At 32.6% G+C, this 25099-nt stretch overlaps 1 protein-coding gene across 1 annotated transcript; it reads left to right on the forward strand.

The window, feature by feature from the left end:
- Positions 1–24553, forward strand: LOC117117987 (phosphatidylinositol-glycan-specific phospholipase D-like). The gene is made up of 25 exons (XM_033262482.1): positions 1–183; positions 416–474; positions 1882–1960; positions 4361–4458; positions 5075–5185; positions 5318–5366; positions 6627–6687; positions 7239–7346; positions 8200–8227; positions 8779–8918; positions 10555–10744; positions 11914–12038; positions 13898–14087; positions 14673–14783; positions 15207–15281; positions 16305–16464; positions 16744–16796; positions 16891–16988; positions 18159–18352; positions 18514–18717; positions 19624–19683; positions 20638–20750; positions 21105–21131; positions 21524–21568; positions 22458–24553. Exons 1-25 carry the CDS (start codon positions 102–104, stop codon positions 22542–22544), a joined length of 2547 nt encoding a protein of 848 aa, XP_033118373.1. The 5' UTR covers positions 1–101; the 3' UTR covers positions 22545–24553.
- The last annotated feature ends 546 nt before the right edge of the window (positions 24554–25099 follow it).

Below are 25099 nucleotides of genomic sequence, written 5' to 3' on the forward strand. Positions count from 1 at the left end.
TTTGTTATCGGGTAAGTTCGTCTCGTCGAACAGTGGTACAGTAATAGTAAAGTGGGTTTTAAGACGAATAGACAGCTTATAACCTCAATGAGGATAGCAACATGCTTTTAATATCCGCACTGTTAACTTCCTTCTTTGTTTCATCTGTACTTTCTTGTGGTATCACAACACACATAGAAATTGGTAAGAAAAGACATAAGCTATTGGGTCTAGGCTAGCCTAGGCCATTGTTGGTTGGGCTGCATATCGCATACACAGGGTCTGTGAGTGTGATGGGTCGCAATACAGTTCATGTAATGCAGAACTTGTCGCCTACCTAGTCTAGCTAGGGTCGTAGGGTGATCGTTTTAGTCAATTATTATAAACTACTTATTTATCCATAATATAGCTTTGTATTCATCATGATTGTTTTTAGGACACAGAGCAGCAAGATATTTTGAATACACGGACCAATACGGAATAGAGTATGGAAAGGTATGGATTTATTTTGTACAGTATTAAATGACAATGATCAGTTAAAATGTAGGCCAAAACAGACGGTTATAAACATGTTTATTGGATTTTTTAAATATTTTATGTAGACCTTAAAACAACAAAATTACAAAACAACAGAAGTTGATCATATCATCCTTAAATGAAGAAATAAATCACTCATTTTTCAGTGCATGCCTCTGCCTCAACTTAAAAAATTTATTAAAAAAAAAAAATCAAAAAAAATAATTTTAGTATAACTTGCTCATTTTGCAAGTAACATACAGATAATTAGATTTGAGCATAGAAATTATTTAATTAAAAAAATGTGTACCCTGATTTTCGTAACGGACGAGGATAATAAAAAAAAAACTTCCAGTGACTGGAAGTATTTCAATCATTTTTTGGTGTAAAATTATGGATTAACAGTTTTTAAATACACTAATTTCTATGTTCAAGTTGATAATTTTTATGTTACTCTTGAAAAATGATTTTTATGATGGGTATTGTGGATAGGAAAATGCATTTAAAAAATACAACTAATCATTACTATAGAAAATAATGGTCAATGAAAACTAAACTAAAAGTCTGCAGTACTGAAAAATGAATGGCAATAATTAATTGCACGCCTCCTGGACCGTTTCTTCATAGGCATGCATGGCAAGCCCATCAATCGGGCGAGTTTACAGGCCAACCGGACCACTTCCAGTTTGGCGGCGACAATTTGACTCCGCTTCGATGGCTTGGCTTAGCTCATACTCTAGCCAAACAAGGCCAAAATTAATGATCCACTCAGGTTGGCTCTGTTGGCTTGTGAACGGAAAATATATAAATAACATTCTAAAAAATCTGCATCTTACTTTCGATCTGCACTAAATTTGAGGAGGAACGAGATACATGTAGCATTGTCAATGTGTGAAAATCTAAAGTAAATCGGTCTGGTAGTTTCTGAGTTTTGCACCCAGAAGGAGACACACAGACAGACAGACTGATAACACACAGACACACTCTAGTATAATAATAATAATAATAATATGCAGAAATTTATAATGCGCCAATTCAAAATCATTATCAAAGGCGCAGTGAACCATTAGCCGAATTAAAGCGATTTAAAAACAAAAAAGTTTTCAAGTTAGTTTTAAAAGAGTTTAAATTTGAAGATTGTCAAACAGATAGAGGTAAAAGATTCCAAAGATAAGCTATTGCAATACCCTTAACTTCTCCTTCAGTAATAAACATTTACTCACAAATGGCAAAAACAAGGACAGCAATTAAACTTGGCAAAATATATAAAACCTGAAGAGATAGGTTTTTAGAAGTTTTTAAAAAATATTTCATGTTGTTAATAATACCAAAACCAATAACTTATTGAAACTTATATCTGTTTTTTTCCCCTCTGCTGCCACCTAGCTGATAGCTGACCATCAAGATGCATTCCAAGCCGGTAATCCCTACCCAGACACATTCTATGACAGCTTGTGTCACAAAGGTAAGTGTAAAAAATAATGTCAAGAAAAAAATTATGGATTTGCATTTTGTCATTTAAAAAAAAATTTATTTGGTAATTATTTTTATTCACCAAGCAATATAGTCCCAATATTTTTATTTATTTTAATACTATAGGTCTCCCTCCAATTAATGACCACCTCCAATAAGCAACCACATTTTTGTGTCCCCGGTTGAATGCCTTTGTCTTTTATCATTAGCTTTTTCCCTCCAATTAAAGATTCCCTCTATTTAGAGACAGAAGACCATGGTTTTGGTAGACCCAAGTAAAAATTTCCCTCAATTAAGGACCACTAGAATTAAAAAGTTATGTAATACAATTTTTCCATAATAAGTTGTGTTATATATATCACTTACACATAGATATATTTGCCTCTGCACTGTTTTGTGTACAGTATTCGTGAAAATTGAATAATGAGTGGCAATGTTAGTAATATTTAACGGAAAGACAAGTTGATGTCTGGCTACCATGAAATGTTTTATTAAGAATAAGGCAATACTTTTTTTATACCTTGTCTCATGTACTTATTTTTTGAAGATTATCGGAGGAGGGCGGAATAAAAAAGAAAATAAAATTTTGTTTTCTTATTCAGCAAATAGTTTTGCCACAATCATCAAGACGGAGGAGAAAATAAAAATGAAATTTTATTGGTGAATGTAAAATAGGATGGTTAAATGCTTCAAATTTATATAATTAGGAAAAAATATGCATTATCTTATCTTTGGAGATTTCAAGGCAGCAGAGGTCGTAATAAATATAAAGAAAAAACTTTTTTTTTTTCTGAAGTTTTAACTTTTTCGTGTCAGCGGGTGCGCTAATTGGCCAAAAATATAATTTTGTTTTTATTCGAAATCATCAATATTTGCAGTCGGCGTGTTCGCTAAACAAGGTATAACAAAAGTTGTGTAAATAGCATGCAGTAAAGTAAAAAATACATTTAAATAGAGAAATCTAAAGACCACAATTAGTGCCCAGGAGTCCCAACTCTCCTGCAGAGTCCCGGGATGGAGTCTCCGGGGAATCAGCGGGAAGGACTCGCACACTCCCCTTCGAGCCAGCAAGAATCTCCCGCAACAAACCATCTCCAGCAAGTTCATGATGATATTTTGATGCTTTACGTGTTTTTACAACTGTATTATCAATTGGCTCCCAGTAGTTTAGTGCCAATCATAGTGGCCAACCATGCACAGCATAATAAATTTCAAGATGTCTTTTAAAGAAAACTCATGTAAACAGATCTCCCGGATGTGGATTGTTCCAGCTTGGGACCCCCTCTGTTAAGAGCCAGACTTTAATGCCCCATTCCCTGCAAAATTTCATTTGTTTAAAGAAACATATGATTTTTATATATTTTATAAAGATTTACAAATGTAATACAGAATTGCTAGTTTAACTGAATTTAGACATTCCTGAACATGAAAAAAATGTAAAATAAGGCTGAAATTTATTTTTTTTTTTTTGTGTCCCACAAAAAATAAATGCGGATGAATTTTTTATGTTTGATTTTGCGATAGGTCTGCGAAGAAATATAGTAGATACCTGAAACATTAGCCTATCAACACTTCTAGGCTAGGCCTAGCCTTACCTTGATTTAGGTTCTGTTTTATCTGACATGAAAACGGCTGACATGATATATTCTGTGGCTAGTATTAACACTTGTGAAATGTAATATTTCATTGAAATTATTTCAAGTTTGTTAAAAAAATGATTCTGACGAGATTTTGACAATTAAACAAACATATCTCAGGCCTACTTGATCAAACGCAGTGTGTGAGATGTGAAGTACAAAAACTAATCTCATTAGAGAGGGCGCACTTTATTGACTGTATAAAGTATTGTATACACAATACAGCGGATACGATTTACAACCTCTGAATTTACCTATTAATAAAGAATTCGTCGAGAAAATGATAATCTCCTATGAGAAACAGTCTATATTTCTCCTTTTTTTTAATGGTTTTAGTGCAGTTTTTTACAGACTACAGACATCAAAATAATATAATATACAGTAACATCAAAAGTTGATATTTTGTGTATACAGTGCTCCATATTTAATACAAATGGGTTTGGTGAACATTGAAATTTTTGTAATTAAATGGATATTAGGGTATTAAAATACGAGCACAGGGATTGATGTATGGCCACCGAGATATGGTTTTGTAATGAATCAGTAACAAATCCACTCTAAAACACTTGGAAGAAATCATTCAGACATAATGTATAATTATTATGTTTTTGGCAGACCCAACTAAATATATTCCATTTATTCAATAAATATATTAAAATATATAGAGATTTTAATGCAGTTTTTGTTTAGGACCAAACTCGTTGCCTCCACTATTTATACTAATATGGTAATTATAATAATATATTTTTTTCTAGGAAAATTCCATGGTATATCTGAAGACTCACACTGGGCACCATTTCTGAATGTCACAATCAATTACATTAGAAAAACGTATCCCCAACCATGGGATGAGGTAAGGTTTTTAATGGCAATAGTACCGTAGTTTCTCTAAAATAAGCCCGCCTTTTAAACTCATTGTCCTGCAGGACAGCAGGGGTCCAAGGCTGGGGAGGGGGAGGGAATGTTGATAAACCCTGGGAGGGAGAAGCAAATTTACAGTCTGAGAGTGCCATTTCCAGGCATCTGTAGTACCTATTGATCTAACTATGGGTATGGTTGGAGGAGGGTGACCCTTGTGAGAGATCTTCGACCTCTTGTGGGAGACTTTGGGGACCCTATGGTGGACTTTGAACTGCTCATTGGATTGGTAGTCAAAATAACGTTATTTAGATAGGCAAATTATTTTTTTCATTTTTGATCCAACGACCTAGTCGTGTGTCAGGCAACAAGGGGGTCCAGGCCTTTCGGGCTGGGTGGAGCAAATGCCCACCCTTCCCCCCGGTACCGCCACCACTGCTGATGACTGAAAAAATTCAATGTCAATGAATCCCTATTGAATAAGAATAGAAGCAAGTAAGGTATGCATATTTTTTATTAATTTTTTATATGTTAATCTGTTGGACGTATATTTGGTGTAATTCGTTTTCTTATGATCAATTTTATATTTAGAATTTCCTTATTTCAATTAGGAAACACAAAAGTTGGTTGTGTTTATGTTGGGATTTGTCTCGCATCAGGTTGCGGATATTTCCTGGCACAGTCTCGGAATCGATCAAGGTTTCTTAGCAACCATGGGGCAGGTAAGCGTTAGAAAATTAATTGTTTAGATATATTCGCTTTTTTGAGAATTTTGTCAAAAATAGTTTCTCTAATTTGCAAAAGGAATTATATAAAAAACATACAATTCTTGTGTTCTTCACACTGTTTCTTAGATAAACTTTTTCGGGTCGTTTCCAGCAGCTCATGACGTTGGTGATGAAGGTAGACAGCATAACACAATTATTATCATTCTTTTTAAATTATTTAATTTTGTTTGGTATTTTATATGGTATTTTTCATCATTTTTCAGCATACTTCCCACTTTTTTATAAAATGTATTGTCTATTCTTCCAGTCATTATCATCATTGATATTGGCTAGTTAATTATATTGCATTTATCATTTTGGTAATTATGTTCAACAGTTTTTAAAAGTTATTTCCAAATTTCAGTACCCATCATGCAAAGTTGTGGACTACAATGCAATATGTTCAAACAACAAACATCCCTTTTTGGTGTGACCTAGCAGGTCACCCTATTAATGATTCTGCATGAGATGGATATAACGCGGGCCTTAATGTTAATCTGGGGCCAAGGCCACGTAATCAGTATTTCCCATTCTTTGGAAAAATATATATCTTTACAGTAGGAGTGACAAGAATTTGATAATGTACGGTAGGTCTATCTAGAAATAGATGAACCAATAAATCAATCAATACTTAACAAGTAATCACCGTACACCACTCTCAATGAGTGGTGAAAGAGGCTGGTAGGCCTGAGGTGGTCCTCTATTACCCCCTCTTGACTTCTTAAACTTTGACTTAAAATGGTTTATAGAGTCAGCTTCAATTGTGCTGGCGGGGAGAGCGTTTTAAGCATTAACAACTCTTTGAGTAAAAAAGTGCTTACGGCAATTTAGACGAGCATATTTCTTGTTCAAATTATACCTACGGCCCCTAGTCACGGAAGCAACTGATCTTTGAAAGAAAATGTCACTATGTGTAATACTCATCATCAGGGGTGGATTTAATGGGAGGGGGGAGGCTGGTACCTAGAAAAAAAATTCCTGAGGGCATGCCAGACCTTATAGGGTAGTGTTGTATATTGATCGGGGGCCCTTTTGGGCATCTCTGGATCTACCCCTGATCATCATACAGGATTCATATCATTATTTCATTATGTTTCTTGTAAATATAAATAATAATAAAACAATACATGTAATAATAATTTTAATGAATTATTTACCATAATTAAAATTGTGTGACTATGAATTTTATTTTAAATGTATTTTGGAAATTTTTAGGTAAGTAGATTAATTTTGTAATTCTGTAATTTTCTTGTACTGTAAATATGACTTTTTCAGTCAATCTTTTGTTTGACTACTATTGTACGATTTTTTTTAGTGTTTTGAATGTGCAATAAATATCCCAAATATATACATTTATGTCATTTAATATTATTATTTAATAATTTTTTGTTGCCAGGAGGTGATGTTGTTACTCTGTTTGAATTTGATACTCGTTTCATAGGAGAGATTTCTGAATGGTTAGTACTAACACTCAGACATCAGATTTGTCTGTCAAACTTTATTTTGTGAGACAGACATACTGTATATGTGTGTCTTTCATGTCTGTTCTAAGTTAAACAATGTTATACTTAATCACTACAAACATTCATAATAATAGAACTTAATGGTTAATGGTTAAAATTTATAAAGCGTAAAATACAAAAAAGCCTGTAAAACTGTAAAAACAAGTGTAGAGGTGTTTGGAAATATGAAAGAATAAAAAAAATGATGATGGAAGCACCCAAACTGCAGTATGGGGATACGGCCTTCATCGCAAACCAGGGATTGATCTAAGTGAACCCTGGTCAGCACCTGTTGGGCCTCTGCCATCTCAAACTCAGGCGCCTCCTATTTTCATTATTAAAGCTAATAAACCTCACTGGATTGGAAATTGAACAGTTATGTGCAATACAGTTAAGAAGAAACAAACAGATGTGTTAATAATATTACACATCTATTTCTAGTTGCTTATTATTTATAGCGTATTTGATATGATATATATTTTGGTTTTTTTTTGTGTTTACATCAGGTATATACCAGTGCAAGACCTTGTAGCTATATACCAGGAGTACTACGAAGCCCATATGGTGAATGCCACCCTGATTGAGGAGTGTAGTGCCCTCATGTTCCTGGGAAGGTTAGTTCCTAAAATATCCTTTTAGGATATTGTAATGTTATTTTAACGTGTTATTTATTTGGTTAAAAAAAACCCTACAGGTATTGCAGTATATTGGCCTATTTTAAAACTGAACTGGAATTATTTTGTATTTATGTGGACAGAACTATAATATCATCAAATATTATGAGAGTATTTGATGACCAAGTTGATTATTGTGGATTTCAAAAAATACCTTTTGCAGAGGTGGGCATAAAAATGGGTCGGAGGGCCAAAGTGAATTTTTGATTTAATACTTTAGTGCCACACATGAACTTTGACATTTCCAGAAACTGGCATGCTCTGCTTTAAAAGCAAGAGGATATTTAGCCAAAGATGGTAGGCAGACACGACTCTAGAGTTGTCGTGGACCGCAAAGGAATTGCCATCAGGCTCCATGTGGCCAATGGGAAAATTAAAGGGAGGAAAGTCAGTTTGGCCTCATAGTGCAATTGGTAGAGCAACAAAATGGCAGGGATCTGACTATGTCACCAGGATTCCTTCAGAGAGTTTTTTTTATTAGAGACAGAGTTCAAGTGAAGACCATTTGTGGAGTCTGGGGAATGAGCCCCGTAAGGTTTAAGCATTATAGCATGTCAATGGTGAATTTCATCATCATGTTATTATGGCTTATGATGCAAAGACAGAGGTGGCTGTGTTCATCAGGGTGGTTTGCTCTTAAAGAGGATTTGGCTGAACCACAGAAACCCCTTGGTTATAGGTCTAGGTCTGGGCTTTGAACCCTGAAATAGACAATGTGATTTTCTAAACTAATTTTAACAAATACCAATTTTTTTTTTTTTTTCAATAAATAATTTTTTCTTTTTGTTCTTAGACTTGGAGAAAAGCTTGCTGTTGCAAAGGTGAGTAGTAATTATAATGTTGAAGCCATGCTCTTGAGGGTAAAAAAATGTTTGAAATGTTGTACAATGAGATACAGATATTTGAATATTTAAAAACTTGGGGGAAGGAGTGTAACCATAATTTTTCAACCTTTTTCTTTTAAAATATTCAAAATCTCATTACCCGTTTCCAAGTTTTTTGTCGATCACCCTTTTTTTGTGGAAAAATCATATTAAAAAAAATTTTCTATTCTGAAGCCTGGAAATAATTTATATAGACAACTCTTTACCGTTTACCATTCTTTATGTAAACTAACCTTTTGTAGACTAGGTGTGAAATTAGAATTCTTGATGTGCTTCTTTGTTTTAGTTTGTAGGTAGACTTCATAGCTTTATGTTCTCTTGCTTTTTAGTATTGTTGATTATAAGGATGCACCATTCACTGTAAACGTATGTCACTGATCTGAAGGTGCATATCCAAATAAATAAATTACTATGTTTCTTTTACTTAATAATAACTATGTTTATACATATTTGATGTTTGTAATTTTTTTTTTTCTTATTGTGTTCAGCTGTATCCAAGCTATGCTTCCAAATCTCCATACCTGATTGAAGAATTCCAAGACTATTTCCTGGGTGGTGTTGACGACATGGCCGTCTGGACCACTAACATTTGGCGTGCATCACTTTTCATGCTTCAGAACGGCACAGAGTAAGTTACAGACTTTGCTACAAATAAACATAATAAATAAAAAATAACAATATGATTGGATTTGTATTATTTGGCACATAGGCCAAGGACATCAGTGTCTTGCATAGCCATATGCTGGTTATTTCATCAACATAATTCTCATTATTACAATCATATATCAGATTGGATAATACAAGATATTTTAATAGGTATGGAATAGAAAAAAAAACACAAAAATAAACAAGGAACTTGCAAAACTGTAAAATCATTTTATTTCTTTTTTCCATCCAGCCATAGCTGATCATTAGGAACCCTCAATACATATAACAAGAAACAAAGGAAATTAATTTAACTAATTTAATATTGATTGATTTTACAAAAAGTTTATAATTTCAAATTTAAATGAAGATATACAGCAAATTTAATTATTAAAACAATTATTATAATTTACATTCATTATGCTGGATCACTGTTTCACTGATTTTATTTATTTTTTTTTTGTGTTCAAGTGACAAGTTACATTAAAATGATTAAAATTGAATTAGAGCTAGTCTGAATTATTGCTGTTTTTTGGGGGTTTTTTCCCCAATGAGGGACAGAAGCCAGGAGATTTTGGACTGTAAATAGACATCATATTTACAGATTTTACATTAACCCGTACGTTGCCAGCTCTTTCTTATTCAGTCAACCAGAGCGCCAACTGATAAAATTACCTCTAATCCCCTGTGCCAGCTAATTATTTAACAAGGTTACCGTAATACTTATTTTTGATAGTGTATATTATTTGCTCAATAATTCATAAACTATTGAGATTATGAAAATATTAATCTAAAAACAATTAATCAGCATTAGTTGTTTTGTACATATATTTTATTTATCATTTAGTGAATAAATGATAGGAATATTTTGTCAAGGCCTATCACAAATAGTATATTGGGCCTAGGCTTATTAGCAGAGTACTGTATGTGTTTTCAAAGTCAAATTACTTGCTGATGAAAATCAAAATAACGAATTCTAGGCCTACGTATATTTACTAACATTACCATCACAGTCCAGGCCTAGCTAGGCCTAGGCTAGGTCTGCCTAGCTAGGCCTAGGACCAGAACATCATTTTCTGTGTGAGTTTCTAAGTCTCCTTATCCAGCACAGCTGTAACAACTACAGAAGAATAAAGTTTCTCAGCATTTCAAAACATCATATTTTCAACTTGCAAAAACTCAAACTTCTAACAAAACAACACCCAGCAAGTTTCACATCAAAATGTGCAGAAATTCATTAGCTTTCATATGCAGTAAACACTATTTGGGGTGGTGTTAAAACAGCCGCTCTATGGTCGGTTTTTTGGAATACCTTCACCAATTCGCATTTATACGAAGGTGGCGTACGGCTGACAATGAGCCTGATTGCATCTAGCGAAACTGGCATGCACACCAACTGTGCGGTGTTTGCATTTATGTGAAGATGGCAGCGTAAGGGTTAAATCAGTCAAAGTATAAAAAAAAGAAAAATATAAACATCATTAAAAATGTGATTTTTAAAATTAACATTTTTAAAATCTTAAAACTTGCCAACAATTCATTTTAAATGTACATGGTTATAATGAAAAATATATACATGAACAAACTAAAAGTTTATTATTTCATGTTTAATATTGTAGAAGTTGCCAAATTCCACACAGTACTTTGTTTATTAATTGTCCTAATCAAGTCGATATCAACAAGAAATTGTCTGATACCAAGATGACTGCTCTCCACTCCAAACTGTATTTGAATGATTTGTCATTGGAAGATGTAAATTATCGAAGAACTGACAGAGGAGTTTACATTGGTGCTTCATCTAAGCTAAAGGTCAGTTGAGTTGAGTTCATCACCAACCTTCAGTATCATCATCATAATCACCATCATCATCATCCTTATAATCAATATCATCATCATCATCATCATCATAAAAATCATCAAATCTGTAGGCAATCTGTGTGGCCCAATTCCTGGGAAATTAACAGATACTCTACTCAAAATGGGTCATTTTTCTACTTGTAAAACAAAACTAAAGTTAAAAGCTTTATGCGCACGCTACTAGCATTTAGCATGATGTAATTCTTTTAAATCACGCGACCCTCTAGTTTTTCTTTGCTGACCCAATTTTGGGTATCGAACCTAAGTTTGAATTGCTGCCTCATTTTGTCCATTCTGTTGTTTCTCCATCCATCTTTGTCATTTGGATCTTACAATTTGAACAATTCATCAGTTGTTCTTTTAATAGACACATTCCGCGAGGTTTGTTTTAAGCGGGTCATGTGACACGTAGTGGGTATTACTATGAAGAGTTTACAGTGCGATCAGTGTTAAAGTATAGGAAAGGGTAATGTTATGGTTTTGAAAACATTTGCCCACCATTAACGTGAGGATTAACTGACAAGTAAGGCACTACGATTATTCTAGCATTCAGTGTGCTTTGGAATTTATGGGATCATTCGTAAACCTTAGCAACCTAGAATTCGTGGCGTGTCAAAATAGAAGTTTGCGGATTTGAAGGCTTTTGTGCATACCTAAATAGGCCGTAGATATGCAGGGGTCTAGGCCTAGCGTGTCTCAAAAAATCTCTGTTTGGGGCCAGTATCTTTTGGAACATTAGCAAGCCATTATGGAAAAACCCTCAATCTCAATTTCCTATCAATTTGGTATAGTTTCCGGCATTCCAACCAACATTATTCAACATCAGATATGTGCTTCATAGCACCAACATTACGAAGAAACCACACGTTTTCCTATTACTGAGCGTCAGTCGCACTGCATTTATACAATTGATACCCACTACATCACATGACCAACCTAGCAGAGTGTGTCTATTTGAACAATTCATCAGCTATTCCTTTAATTATTTACCTGCTGACATACTAAATCTACAAGATATCCTCATTTATTTACATATTTTTATTTTTATCATAATTTAAAAGCATTTAAAGCAGTAAAGTGAAGTAGATTGTTATTCAATGTCAGTGTTTTTACATTCTCAGAGAAAGTTTAACCTTCTACAGAAGGCAGACTACATAAAAGCTCAAAAATCCATGCGGAAGTCATCAAGTTCCCAGCAGCCAGTTACAACATTTTATGTGAAAAATGATTATGCAAAACTAGGATGGTAAGGAATTATGTAAATATGTATCAATGAATATATAGTAAAAATCAGCAAAACAATTAATTTATCAATTTCAAATGAAACAAATCAAAACAATAAATAATAAAAGAATATTAATAATTTTTGCTTATTTACATATTTCCATAGAGTTATAATAAGAATATACTAGAGCGCTAACTCCAATGCGTTCAATGTTTTAAACATGTAGAGCTGATGGCTGTCGTAGATTCAGCCAATTAAAATATGCCTAAGCATTGTTTTCACTGGCGCCCTCAATTTACACTTGAAAGTTTTGATTACAGCTTAATAGTTACCAGTATTTTGAAGTTTGTGCATTGCGGTAATGTGGTGTAGTGTACACGATTTTGATTTTTGTTCCTCAGTCCTTTATTTTAAATCAGATACTCTACTTGTCCTCCTTTTGGTTAGGTTAGTTTGAAAGTTTATTAATATAATTAATAATAATGATTAATGAAATGACAGTCAGCAGTCTTATTTATAATTGTAATATGTATTCTAAGCCTGAAGGTGGCGCTTATCTACATCGGCCATCTTCAATGGCGCACATACTCTGCATCGCTTCGTCACCTAGTCAACACTCTGGTTGTTTAATGGCATATTTCTAATATAAAAATTATTAAATTGTTTACCAACCAATTTTGTCGTCATAAAAAATGCAGGACACTTTTATTATGCATTTGTTAGTGTTAAGTAATTTTTCAGATTCTAATATTAAATCAAAAGCTAATACAGTGCGCCCTTCCATTTTAACACCCCTTTATTCCGAGATCCTCTAATTCGAGACCATTTTTTTTAAAGAATCAATTAACAGTCTTTAATCTACTAACACTAAGCTAACCCTCTATGTGGAGACTGAAATTCAACACCGTCCCACCTTTTGAGATCCCAAAGGTTGTCTCAAATTGGAAGGCAAACTGGGCCTTGATAAAGTTTATAGCGCAAAATAAATAATAAATTGTCTTTTACTTTTTAGGTTATCAGAGACAGTCTGTGTTTTAGTTCCATTAGTTTTTTTTTATTATATTTCAACAAGTTCATTTTGCAGTTCTAGTTGAATATTTCAAGTAAAAAATAGGGTCCTGAGCTGAAGTATACTGCAGAAACTAGGTCAAAATTACTCTAAACATCATCGTCATATGCCATTTCGATACGAAGGTTGGCTACCATGTCTCTCCATCTAAGACGATTTTCTGCTGCTCTCTTTGCCTCCATGTAAGAAGTTGCTGAGCTCCATCTCTTGATGTATCACTCCATTTAATTCTCGTGTCTTTCTCTAGCTCTCGAGCCCTCGATTGTCCCTTCTAGAAGTGTGTTAGCTAGGTTCCCTCACTGCCTCTGAGAATATAACATGCATAGCGCATTATTCCGTTGTATGAGATCACGTAATAGTGTTCTCTGCAATCCAACTCTATGCAGCACAACTCTGAACATAGCTAGTCCATTAACGGACAAGGTGCTATCTGCCACTGGTCATATCAGTCAAAACACCATACCACAGCATGAACTGATATGAAGCTAAACACATTCAATTTTATAGAAAAATTCTGCTTATACAGCATAGAGTATGTCTGCGTAAGCTCATTATACTAAAAAATTTAATTTGATTATTGTGTATTTGTAGCTATGAGAAAACAACTCTTTGCTTTTGATTTGTTTACTGAACTTAGACTTCCAAGCACTTCGAAACTAATTGTCTCTTGCTCTATAAAAATGTTATATATTATTATAAGATTAAGAAAGCACTGAATAAGTTTGCTTATTCAATTGATTGATTAATTGATTGGTGATTTCCACAAGAAAAAAAAAATAAATCCTTAACTGGTAATATCCTCCTTTTGTAGGTGTTTTTTAACAGAAGACATCAATGGAGATAATGTCACGGATCTCATAGTTGGAGCACCTGGATATAGTATCACTAACGACATCCAGCTAGGCCGTGTATACATAATCTATGGGTCTAAGGCGAAGGGATTACCACAGGGTGAAATCGACCTAGATCTGTCAGCTGCCATACAACTCACTGGCCTACAGGTAGTGCATTTTTAAAAAGAGGTTGATGTGATTTGTTTGTGTGTTGATTTTTTGGTTGTTTTTTTTTGTCTGTGTTTTTAATTTTTGCTCATTACATCAATGCAAAGAATGTATAAGTTTAAATACATGCAAAACCACATAACATGAACTTCAACAAGAAGCTTAGTAAGTCAAAAATTAGAAAATCTTACACTGCATACAAAAAATGACAAGATATCAAAACGTTCTAAGTAAAAATTGAGAAAAGTGAATGACAAGGAAAAAAAAAACAAGTTAGAAAAGCAGGAAAAAAGGAACAATCAGAATAATAGACAAAGTGCATATTAATTAAAGTGGAAAGAAATCCATAGAGATAAATCAGGAAGGAGAAACACAAGGAGACAAGAAAATGGTAGAAGAAATTAAAAATGGAATAAAATTTAAGAATAAACGAAGGGGGGAGGGGGATCAAAGAAGAACCCTTTTGTGAAGTGTCCCGTAATATATTCCCATTTATATTCTATAATACTACATCTTAATGTCAGATTTAATAAAGAATGGCTTTGATTGGTATACACATTTACCTTTTTGCTGCCTTCTTTATAGAAAAATGGTCGCTTCGGTTCAGCGCTTGCTGTACTGGACGTCAATCTGGATGGCATTTCTGATTTAGTTGTAAGTGCGCCCTCTGTTGGGTCAACATCACTCACCTACTATGTAAGTCCCATTACTTATTACACTAAGTGTTATTATGTTTATTATAATTTAAAATGATATTATTAAATGGTAATATTGGTGAAATCAATAAGAAGAATGACAATATAGTTTATGTAGTAATAATAAATAGATAATAATATAATTCTTTACAAAAGGAGTTACAAGTTGTTATGTAATCACATGTTTCTGTTTGTAACTGCATTGAGAAACACTTCCATGGTGTTAATATAAAGAGGATAATAAAAACGGATGTGCCAATCGGGACACTAACTTAAGACTAGACTATCGTTTGGATACTCTACCAAGTGAGATATGAGGCCAAGTGGTGGACATTAGGATCGTCATCAGTGATATGAAAAATGATAATAAATTGTGTTATATACTGTACATTATATAGCATATCATTTTTTATATTTTCTATAGGGAGAAGTTTATATTTTTCTGGGAAGCAAAAGCAATGTGTTTGGTCCCCTTCCAAATATCACCATCAAGGGACAGGTAAGTGAAGCAATGTAAATAATTATGTTAATCAGAAGATTAAAATTTAGTGATTTATTTCAGGTGATAATATAATAGTAATAATATAGTTACACTTACATAGTGCATAACCCTAAAACGTCTGTGTGATTCGCATAACATAAAAGAATGTTTAAAAGTCCAGGCACTCCAGGACGCAAATGCAAATTCAACATTGGTCACTATCCGCCACTACTCTATCGCTTTTTCAGACCCCTCCCTAAATGACTCAAGCGAAGTAACAGGTTACACATTTGCCCTGCCACAGGCAACCAGGTACCTACAAATATAGGATAAGATTGGGCCCTTTAGAGAAGATGCAGTCAGGGTACATTGTAAAAAGAAATGTTGTAGGTGTAGAAACATAATTTATTATTAATATTAAAAAAATTGTGACCAACTCTGGCCAAAAAAATCCAGCCATTTGTAGGGAAAAATTCAAAATTGGGTTTTTAGTGTTCTGCACAAATCCTTCTTTAATACAGTCATTGATTGATGGAAGTTGGTTGAGTATGAGCAAAGTAATGAATATTTAATTCATTGGATATCAGCCATGTAGGTTTTTAGAAGAAAATCTTCCAGAGATTCCAAAATCAATAGTTTCTTATAGAAATTTGTATTTTAAATATAATTTTAATATAGAACTGTTTAATCAAAATAAACCAAGCACAATTCGAATTCTGATATACTTTTCAGTTAGATTTAGTGATCGATATTTTTTGCGGGAATGTTTTTGTATAAATTCTTTTATAAAATGTAAGAACATGGAAATGTTCCAAATTCTGATTCTTAACGTTTCGGATGCTTGTGGGAAATTGGGTTTTGCAAGAGCCGGTTTACAATTAAATATTTTAAATTTTGTTAACATTTTTTTATTTACAACAATTTTGTACATCAGTTATACTAATGTGGTTTAAAGTGGTTTATGTAAGGAGTGATGCAGTACAAGAATGAAGAGTCATGTTTTTAAATGGTGGAATAAACACAGAACTTTATTTATTTTAGGATATTGAAAATGATTATTACAACTTGGGTTTGACATTATCAGTAGGAGATGTAAACAGAGATGGGCATGCTGACCTCATCATCGGGTCACCATTCACTGCAGCTGGAGGTCATCAACGAGGCATGGTGAATGTGATGTATGCCAACCGCAAATATCAAGGTACAGAAAAGCCGTAATAATTTTACTCATAACTTTAGCAATAATAAGTCGATACCAGTAAACGACCTATCATTTTAAAGCTTATAATTTGAAGAGCAGGAATATGTTAAAAAGACAATTTTCTTGTTTTAGTCACTGATGCTGAATTTAGAATGGAAAGACTCATTTGTTATGTTTTACAAAAATGTTTAATTATTTGAAATTTGTGTTTAAATCATACTTTGTTCACTTATTTCTGAAGAGAGATTTAGATTATACATATTTGCAAACTTCTTTTAGGTCGTCAAATCCTGTCAGTTATTGAGATGGATGTTACACTTACTGGAGACCAGGTAATTCATTTTTAGAATATTTTGAATTTTAAAAGTAGGTAAAAATCGTTGCCCCTTGGTATCATTCATATATCGTCTGTTTTTGTATCTCTAGGATTATGGTTGGTTTGGCCACAGAATTGAAATGAAAAAGATTAAGAAAGGAACTACTTTGTTGCTGGTGTCACAACCTACGTATAGAATCTGTTCTGTGTAAGTAACTGTATAGCACTCTGTTCCAAGAAGGCCTCTAAGTGTTTCACAATATTACGCTGCTCATGGGATCAAGCACAAGACCATATCATCTGCTCCTCGCGGAGAATGGGTGCCTGCGAGGAACCCATTGTACTCCGGGATTATAGAGAGACAACTGTATATGGAAAATTTAACAATAAGAGATTGAACCCCCTAAGATGAACTTGCCGTTGGTGCGGCGGTTGCAGTTTATCTTCTCAACTTTGGGGTCGGGGTTCTTCATTGTTAATTTTGCATTCAGTGTGTAGTTAAAATTAATAAAAGTAATTAAGAAAATAATAAAGTAATGTATAGCAATTTTTGTATCTGCTATGATTGATTGATTGATTGATTGATTTCTTCATAGCTTAATACTGTAGCTTCTACTGTTAAGCCTTTTCGCTATTACTTATGATTCAATTCAATTTATTCACTTTCAGTTTAGTTAAAACTGAGAGGATATCTACACTTCTAAACACACCCTTTTCATTGAACAACAATTACCACTCATATTCAACTTGTCCAGCTTCATCTTTTGATCGCCCCCTCTACAGATTAACTCTGTCCTAGAAAACAGTTTTTTTATTTGTCCAAAATATTGGCTTGACCTGTCCAAGAAAGCTACTTTTTTTTATTGGTCCTAAATATTGGCTTGACCTTCCAAATCAAATTAATTAATTAGTCTTCAAGCCTTGGAATATTTAAACGTTTTCTTAAGGATTCTTTGTAGGAAAAATATCATCCTCTAACCTAATTTAGTGCCATGTAGTATAAATTAATTAATTTAAAATATATAATTAAATGAGTTGTATTTAAGATAGAACAATACTCTATACTGTACAGGCTAAACTTACTGGAACTTCTGTATTTGCGTTGTTAGAAATTGTACGGTGTATTGTAATTCCTGATGTAATTCCATAATTAATGTTGAAATATTGAATCCCAACACGATGGCGTGTTTTTCAGTACTGTAATGGTTGATGCAAATGAAATAAAGTGATTGATTGATTGATTACACAATATTCTATTTTATATATTATACGTATTCTTCAATTGAGGTTTTTGATGATGATATTTTAATAGTGATCACACAACGATGAGTCTTTTAAGATAATCACACAATGTACATGAATTTGGTTTCTCTAACAGTGAAGGCTGCCCTCATTCTGATAATGATACGCAGAGCGTTGGTCGCATTCTTGGCTACGATGTGAGGAACTTAGGACAGCCTGTGTTGTGTCTGCATGGTGGTCATTCCTTTGACAAGCTCGGGGCTTCTATAGCACTTGGTGACCCTTACAACGATGGAAGTGATATCTTGGCTCTAGGAGTTGATACTGGAAGTAAGACCTTAAACAATTTTATTAATAATTATTATAATAAAAAAAATTATTTAAAAAAAAAGAATAAAACTCATAAAAAAATAATCATTAAAAATAAATGATTAATAAAATCATTAATTATTCTAATAATAATAATGATAAGGTATATTATTGTTTTACAGAGGTGGCAGGCAAGATTTTTGGCATATCCTCAAATTTTAATCAAGCAGGCTATCTACGGTTGTTGAACTTGACAAATTGGGCACCCTCTACTGTTTCGTGTAATAAGACATCCATTCCGGAGGTGGCAGTATTCAAAGGTGACAGATCATATGCACGCTTTGGCATGAGCGCAAAGCTGAATGATGTCACTGGAGATAAAATAGGTATCGTACATATTTCTGATATGTAGACAACAAAAACAGATGATAAATCTTGTTTTGTGAACCTGTCGCCTGCCAACATAGACAATTTCAAATAGAAATAAATTTTTTTTTTTGGCCAATTAGTATATCCGCCGCTTCGAAAAACTGGAAATTTCAGAAAAAAATTAAAGGTTTTCTATATTTTTACTATGCCGGCTGCTGCCTTGAAATCTCCAAAAATAAGATATGTATATTATTTTTTCTTAATTATATAAATTTAAAGCATTTGACCAATAATAAAATTTTATTTTATTTTCTTCTTGTGGATGATTTTTCCAAAACTGCACAATCACAAGAGCACAAACTGCTCTCCTCTGACAATCTTTAAAACATAAGTTAGCAAAACAAGGTATAAAAACATCTGTTATTTTTATTTATTAGACAATTTTTAGACAATCAGAAATCAGACAAGACAAATTCAAAGAAATTTTTCCAGAAACCTGACACATAATCAAGCAAAGTACATGCCTGATGGATTGCCTAAAAAGCTGAATCTTATCAACTGTACTTTATTATTGTTAGTTTAGCTGTTTCTACAAAAGTGAATATACACTATTTCCACTCAAAGGGGTATCTACTTAAACTTATAATTTTGCTCAAATTAGTATTCACTCATAATGGGTTTGCTGGTACTGTTAGTGAGTTGTGTTCCAAGTGAGATTGCAAGCCCCCATTTGGAATGTATTTGCACCTGAAGTAACCAGATTATAGAGTCAAGTTAACATGACCTTTCAACTCTTTGCAGTGCCTTGCAGTGTTAAGGAGAGTGCTTTAGACATGAAATTTGCAGAAACTCTGAATATTCTCTTATTATTTCAGGTTCAATTTCTATGATTTTCAGTTAATCTATCTACTTTTTCTTTTTAGATGATTTGATTGTTTCTGCTCCATTCAGAATTGATGACATTACAGAAGAGCTTTATGGGGGTAATACAGTTAAAAGTCCTTGATTAAAATTTGTTATAACTTTTTTAAATATATCCTTGTAAATTGATTGGTGGATTTCCTATCACATGACATTGATTATTTACCCCATTTCTTCACTCATCATGGAAATTTATATGAGGTGCTTATGTAATAATAATAATAATAATAATTAATAATAATAATAATAATAATAATAATAATAATAATTTTTCTAAATCGGACTTAAGGGGAATATCTTTTGTGTTATTTTCCCCTTAACATTGTTTTTTAATTGTTCTCTAATTTCTCCATTTGTACAAGTTCCCCTTAAAGTAGGTTTTAGTAACAACAATAATAATAATAATAATAATAATAATAATATATTTAATATTATTATTATATGTAGGTTTTTATATAGCACTCTTTACAATTAAGTTTCAGAGCACTTTTCCACATTATTACCCCGGTCATTGGAACGATGCCTATGGGGGAAATTCCATAGTTTGATGCATGAAATATATCAGCGCATTTTGCACTTGAACCTCCTTAGGTACCCACTTATACTCCTGGGTGGAGGGAAGCAATGCAGATAAGGTACCAAATTTTTTTCTGGGTGGGTTGTGATCATAATTTTTTGGACCTTTTCACAATGAAATAACAGCAAAATGCGATTAAAATGAAAATTAAAATTGCTGGAATTGAGATAGATTACATCACGCAATTGGCAAGGTCTTTGGACTCATCGCTGGTACCTCATCAATTCTTTTTCATTTATGTCATTGTAAAAAGGCCCTAGAAAAAAATGTCTGGAAAAAATGTGGACCTTTGAAACATTTTTTTGGGGGGGTCGTACGACCTTCCCAACCCCTACAAAATATATGATATATGATATGATATTCCTTAATCATAAACTTATTTGATTCCTAGATTTCTTTGAGAATTACAGTTTTTCTTCTGTTTTTTTCATCGTTATAGGAGACACTGGTTTTGTGTACATATTCAAAGGGGGAGAGGCACTTGGCAAAGGTGATGTAACAATGCAGTGTTCATTCCTAGGGAGGATGGTGGAACCTTGCCTAGGAGAAAAAGTAAGCAACCTTTACAGTCACACTAGCTTCTCATTCTGTCAGGTTTATTACTCTGTAATGTTCTGCCTTTATTTTTATAGTATTATTTTATAGCACTGGAACCATATTTGTAGAGTGGTGACCTTAAAGGGTGACGTTTCTAGCTCCAGCCTTTCAGAGGCCCTCTTATTTAAGTTATACATTGTGATGGTCTGTAATTTTTCAGATTTTTCTCAAACTTTTATGACTACAAAGTACTGAAATTGGCTTATTCCACAAGAAATAGTAAACAATAATCTTTACAAGTAGATACACAGTCTATAAACTCAATTGCTGAAACAAGCATCTGATTAACAATTTGAATTTTTTTTTCAGGCATTCAGAAAATTTACAAAAGATGAGGTGAGTTTCATTTCATTGATACTTAAATAATTAGATTTAACTGATATTTAATAGCAGATATGATGGGGGTTTTATCCAAGTCCTTTAAATAAAAGAAAACTGTGCTCGGAAAATTGGACTGGAATGTTAGCTAAGCTCCGCACCTTGTCAAGGGTCTAATTTTCTGGTAGACTCCTGCGATTTTCTTTCAACCTGGGACTCTACCTTGTTACTAAGTTCCCACAAAACGACAGTGATTTATAGGAAACTTTTTAGTTATAAAGGTTATAACTAAATACCTGTTAATTAATACTGTTAAATAATTTTTTCTATTTTTAACTTTTTTTTGTAGACAACGAACTATTTCACAAATACATTTATTACATTTAATGTTATCTGTGATTACTTTACAGAGAGGCTCTCACTTTGGTAAAGGTGTTGGGAGCTGGAAAATAAATGTAAGTGTATACAAGTAGCAAGAGATGCACTGATTATGTTTAAGTAACATAGAATGAACATTACTCTGAATAATGAGAGGTAGGCAATGTTTCAACCTTTATTGGTCGTGTTGGGAGGTCACGATTTGACATTTAATGGGGTCATCCATAATTTGTTTTTTCGACCTATGGGTCATCTTCCTGACGAAGTCCCAATAAAGGCTGGAATGTTGAATCATTGGTTTGTGTTTTGCAGAAGACAACTTTCTTTTATTAACAGTAACTTGTGTATCAATAGAAACCGTGTACATTTTTTTTTTTTTGCACAGCTTTGAAACGTATACCGTATATCTTTATAAGACGAAGCTTAAGATAGCAAATTACAATCGAAAAACAGGGGGTCGTCTAATACAACACACAACACATACAAAATTTTTGATTTTTAAATCATTTTCATCTTGTGTGCAGATTTTTTTGTCACATGCAAATTTACTATTGAAATGAAGCTATCAACTGTTGTATGAATGAATGCAATTTAAATGCGAGAAAACATGGTTTGAAAAGCACATAAAATGGTCTTATATAAGCCCTACATTTGGCTCCGTTTTTAGCCAGCTAGATGCAGTATTGAGACCATAAAGAGCGGCAAAAAGTAGCTATTTGAACGCTGAAACAAGGGGAGTCATCTTGTACGCCCAACATACAAAACTTGTGCAAAACTTTTCTCAAACTCGGGGGTCGTTTTATACGTGTATCGCTTTATACGCAAGAATATATGGTGTGGAAAGCAAATAAAATTATGGTGAACAACAGATTAAGAATCTATTTTATTAATTCTATAAAAGAAATTACTCCAAAATGTTGGTGTTGTAAGATTTTCTCATTTCTTTGTTTTTTTTTTTAATTTCAGAATGCCACAGCGTTGGTAGTTTCGGCAGTGGGCAGTAACTATGGCAGTAGGCTTTCTGGAGCTCTTTACTTATTTGATGTTAAATAATTTGAAATAAAAAAAATGTCCATTCTGAATATTCTAATTTGATTTTAGTATAAAACAACATCACACAGCTCTGCATATTTCGAACATAAAATAAATTGCAGATAGCGCTTTAGCATTCTTATTTATGAAATGAAGTTGATAAATTCCATAGAGGTATAATATACCTCTATGGAATATTACCAACTTCATTTCATTATGTTAAAAGTTTAATATATATATGTGTCCAATAATTTAACTATATAAAAAAGAATAGTATGTTATGTTATTTAAATTTAAAAAGAGACATAACTAAAATTCTGGTACATAATTTATTTTTAACAGGAGAAATCATGCTCATTTAAAAATAACAAAGAAAATGTGATTTTTATATTAAAAGATAGTTCATTAAAGTTATTTCCAATGTGGACTTAAAAAAATAAAAAACATTTGTAAAACTTTATGAATGCCTTTCAGTAAACATTAAAATAGAATGTAAATAAGTGCAGAAATTTGTATGTATAATGAAAACAAATTATGTTTTTTTTTTTTAAACTTTAGTTACTCTAAAATATGGCTGAATGAATTAAACTTAGAAATTAACTAAAAATATTTATTTGCTAATAATATTTTTTTTTATTCATTAAGCCAATGCTTAAAATAGAAATTTGTTTATATTCTGATAGAAAATATATTTTGATGATACATGTTTTAATTAAATTTATTTAAAGGGTGAATAAATAGAAATTGAAAACAATTAATTAATGTATTTGGCATAAGTGCGAGCTATGCAATAATTTTATATCTTAAATTAATAAGCAATTAGAATAGTTGTGTATAATACACTAGTGGAAATTTATTACGCAAAAATGCAAGGAAAAAAATCCTGAGGTCTAGAACTTGAAGTAACTTTCTTCGGGTTCTAATATACCTTGTTTTACGAATGTCATTTTTTCAATTACGACTTGTTAACAAACGACGATTGGGTGGGTGTCTGTCCTTTCTTTCCACAGACGTGCATCATAGTTCTAGGTGTTAATACAGTAGCCTAGAATTAATCATGGTTTGCAATATGTACAAGAAGTTCAATTGATCTTTTGCACACAAACCTAAAAAAGATCAAGCCAACAGTGCACTATATGAAAAAATTGTGCACTGTCGAGGATAGGCAAATAACATTGGGAGTTGCAGTGATGACGTCACGATTGACTTATAAAGTGATTTAGTAATAATTTGTTTTTTAATTAATTAATTTTCCAGTCATTAAATAAATGCCAAAGATAGCAATTTGTGTATTTTAAAGGAAAATATATATATTCTTATGATAGATGTTATGTTAAGTTTATTTAAAAGATGAATAAATATTATTTGAAAACAATTAATATATTTGGCAGAAATGCAAGCTATGCAATGTTAAATAATTATATATTTAAAAGTATCTTTGTTGAACTTGGATAATAAATTTTCAAATTATGTTACTCGGTATATGTAAGTAAGAATATGCCTTTCCATTGAAAATTTGAACAAGGAAGTAAAAACCTCAAACGACGGACCTTTGCGTTAAGCCCCGCCCCTTGGATATTGTTGCTAAGGTCCCTGGCGTTTGTGGGAAACATGGTGTGCTTGTTAGACACGCCCATTCCTTGGCCTCTTCTGATTGGTCAGTTGTTTAGTTTGATTGGCACTACGGAAAGATCCGTTATTTTTTTTTTTTTCTAAAAAGTACAGTAGTATCTAAATCAGCAAAAAATGAATTGTATTTCATCTCTCTCTCTTATGTACTGTACTTGATAATTTTTGGTCATTTTAAAGCATAGGCGAGACTTTTTTATACTTTGTTTTGCTAACTTGTTTTTTTAAAGATCGTCGAGAAAAAGAAATTTTGCAAATGCAAAGACATCCAGACTAGGAGAAAATAAAAATATAATTTTATTGGTGAATGTAAACAGTGTAGTAATTGGATGGTTAAATGCTTTAAATTGATATAATTAGGAAGAAATATACGTATATATAAAATCTTATTTTTTGGAGATTTCAACGCAGTGGCGGGCGTAATAAAAATAAAGAAAAACTATTTTTTTCTCAAAATTTAATTTTTTTTTTTTTGTGGTGGCAGGTGCGCTTATTGCCAAAAATATGATTTTATTTTTATTCGGAATCTCGCTGAACAAGGTATAAACAAAGTCTTGCCTTAGAACTTATTATTACTTATTGACCCATCATGTATCTTAATAAATATATATCAACAGAAATTTGAAATTTAATGTTATAATTTTATTTTAAATAGTATTTTTCGGATTTTAATGACAGCATTTGAAGTTGAAATACAAAGAGGAAACTTTTTTTCAGTAAGCTGTGCAATAATGTTATTTGTTGATAATATCGGAATGTATTATGTTACTGTTGAATTAAAGTACGATTAATCCATTAAACTGTGTCCAAAGTTAGTGTTATTTATGAGAAAAAAAAAGACTTGAACCCCATTCGTTGGAGTGTTGAAGGGGCCTATTTTTGCTCTCTCTCTCTCTCTCTCTCTCTCTCTTTAAGACATAAAATTGTAATAGCCCCCTCTACATTAA

This window comes from Anneissia japonica, unplaced genomic scaffold (assembly GCF_011630105.1).
Source record: "Anneissia japonica isolate Jap-2015-1 unplaced genomic scaffold, ASM1163010v1 scaffold785_len581690_cov155, whole genome shotgun sequence".
NCBI lineage: Eukaryota > Metazoa > Echinodermata > Crinoidea > Comatulida > Comatulidae > Anneissia > Anneissia japonica.

Bases quoted from the DNA above. Each gene is read 5' to 3' on its own strand.
- LOC117117987 (XM_033262482.1), top strand. From the start codon at position 102: ATGCTTTTAATATCCGCACTGTTAACTTCCTTCTTTGTTTCATCTGTA. The intron at 1,961-4,360 runs GTAAGTGTAAAA...ATTTTTTTCTAG, and splicing joins TGACAGCTTGTGTCACAAAG to GAAAATTCCATGGTATATCT. The intron at 20,751-21,104 runs GTAAGCAACCTT...TTTTTTTTTCAG, and splicing joins AACCTTGCCTAGGAGAAAAA to GCATTCAGAAAATTTACAAA.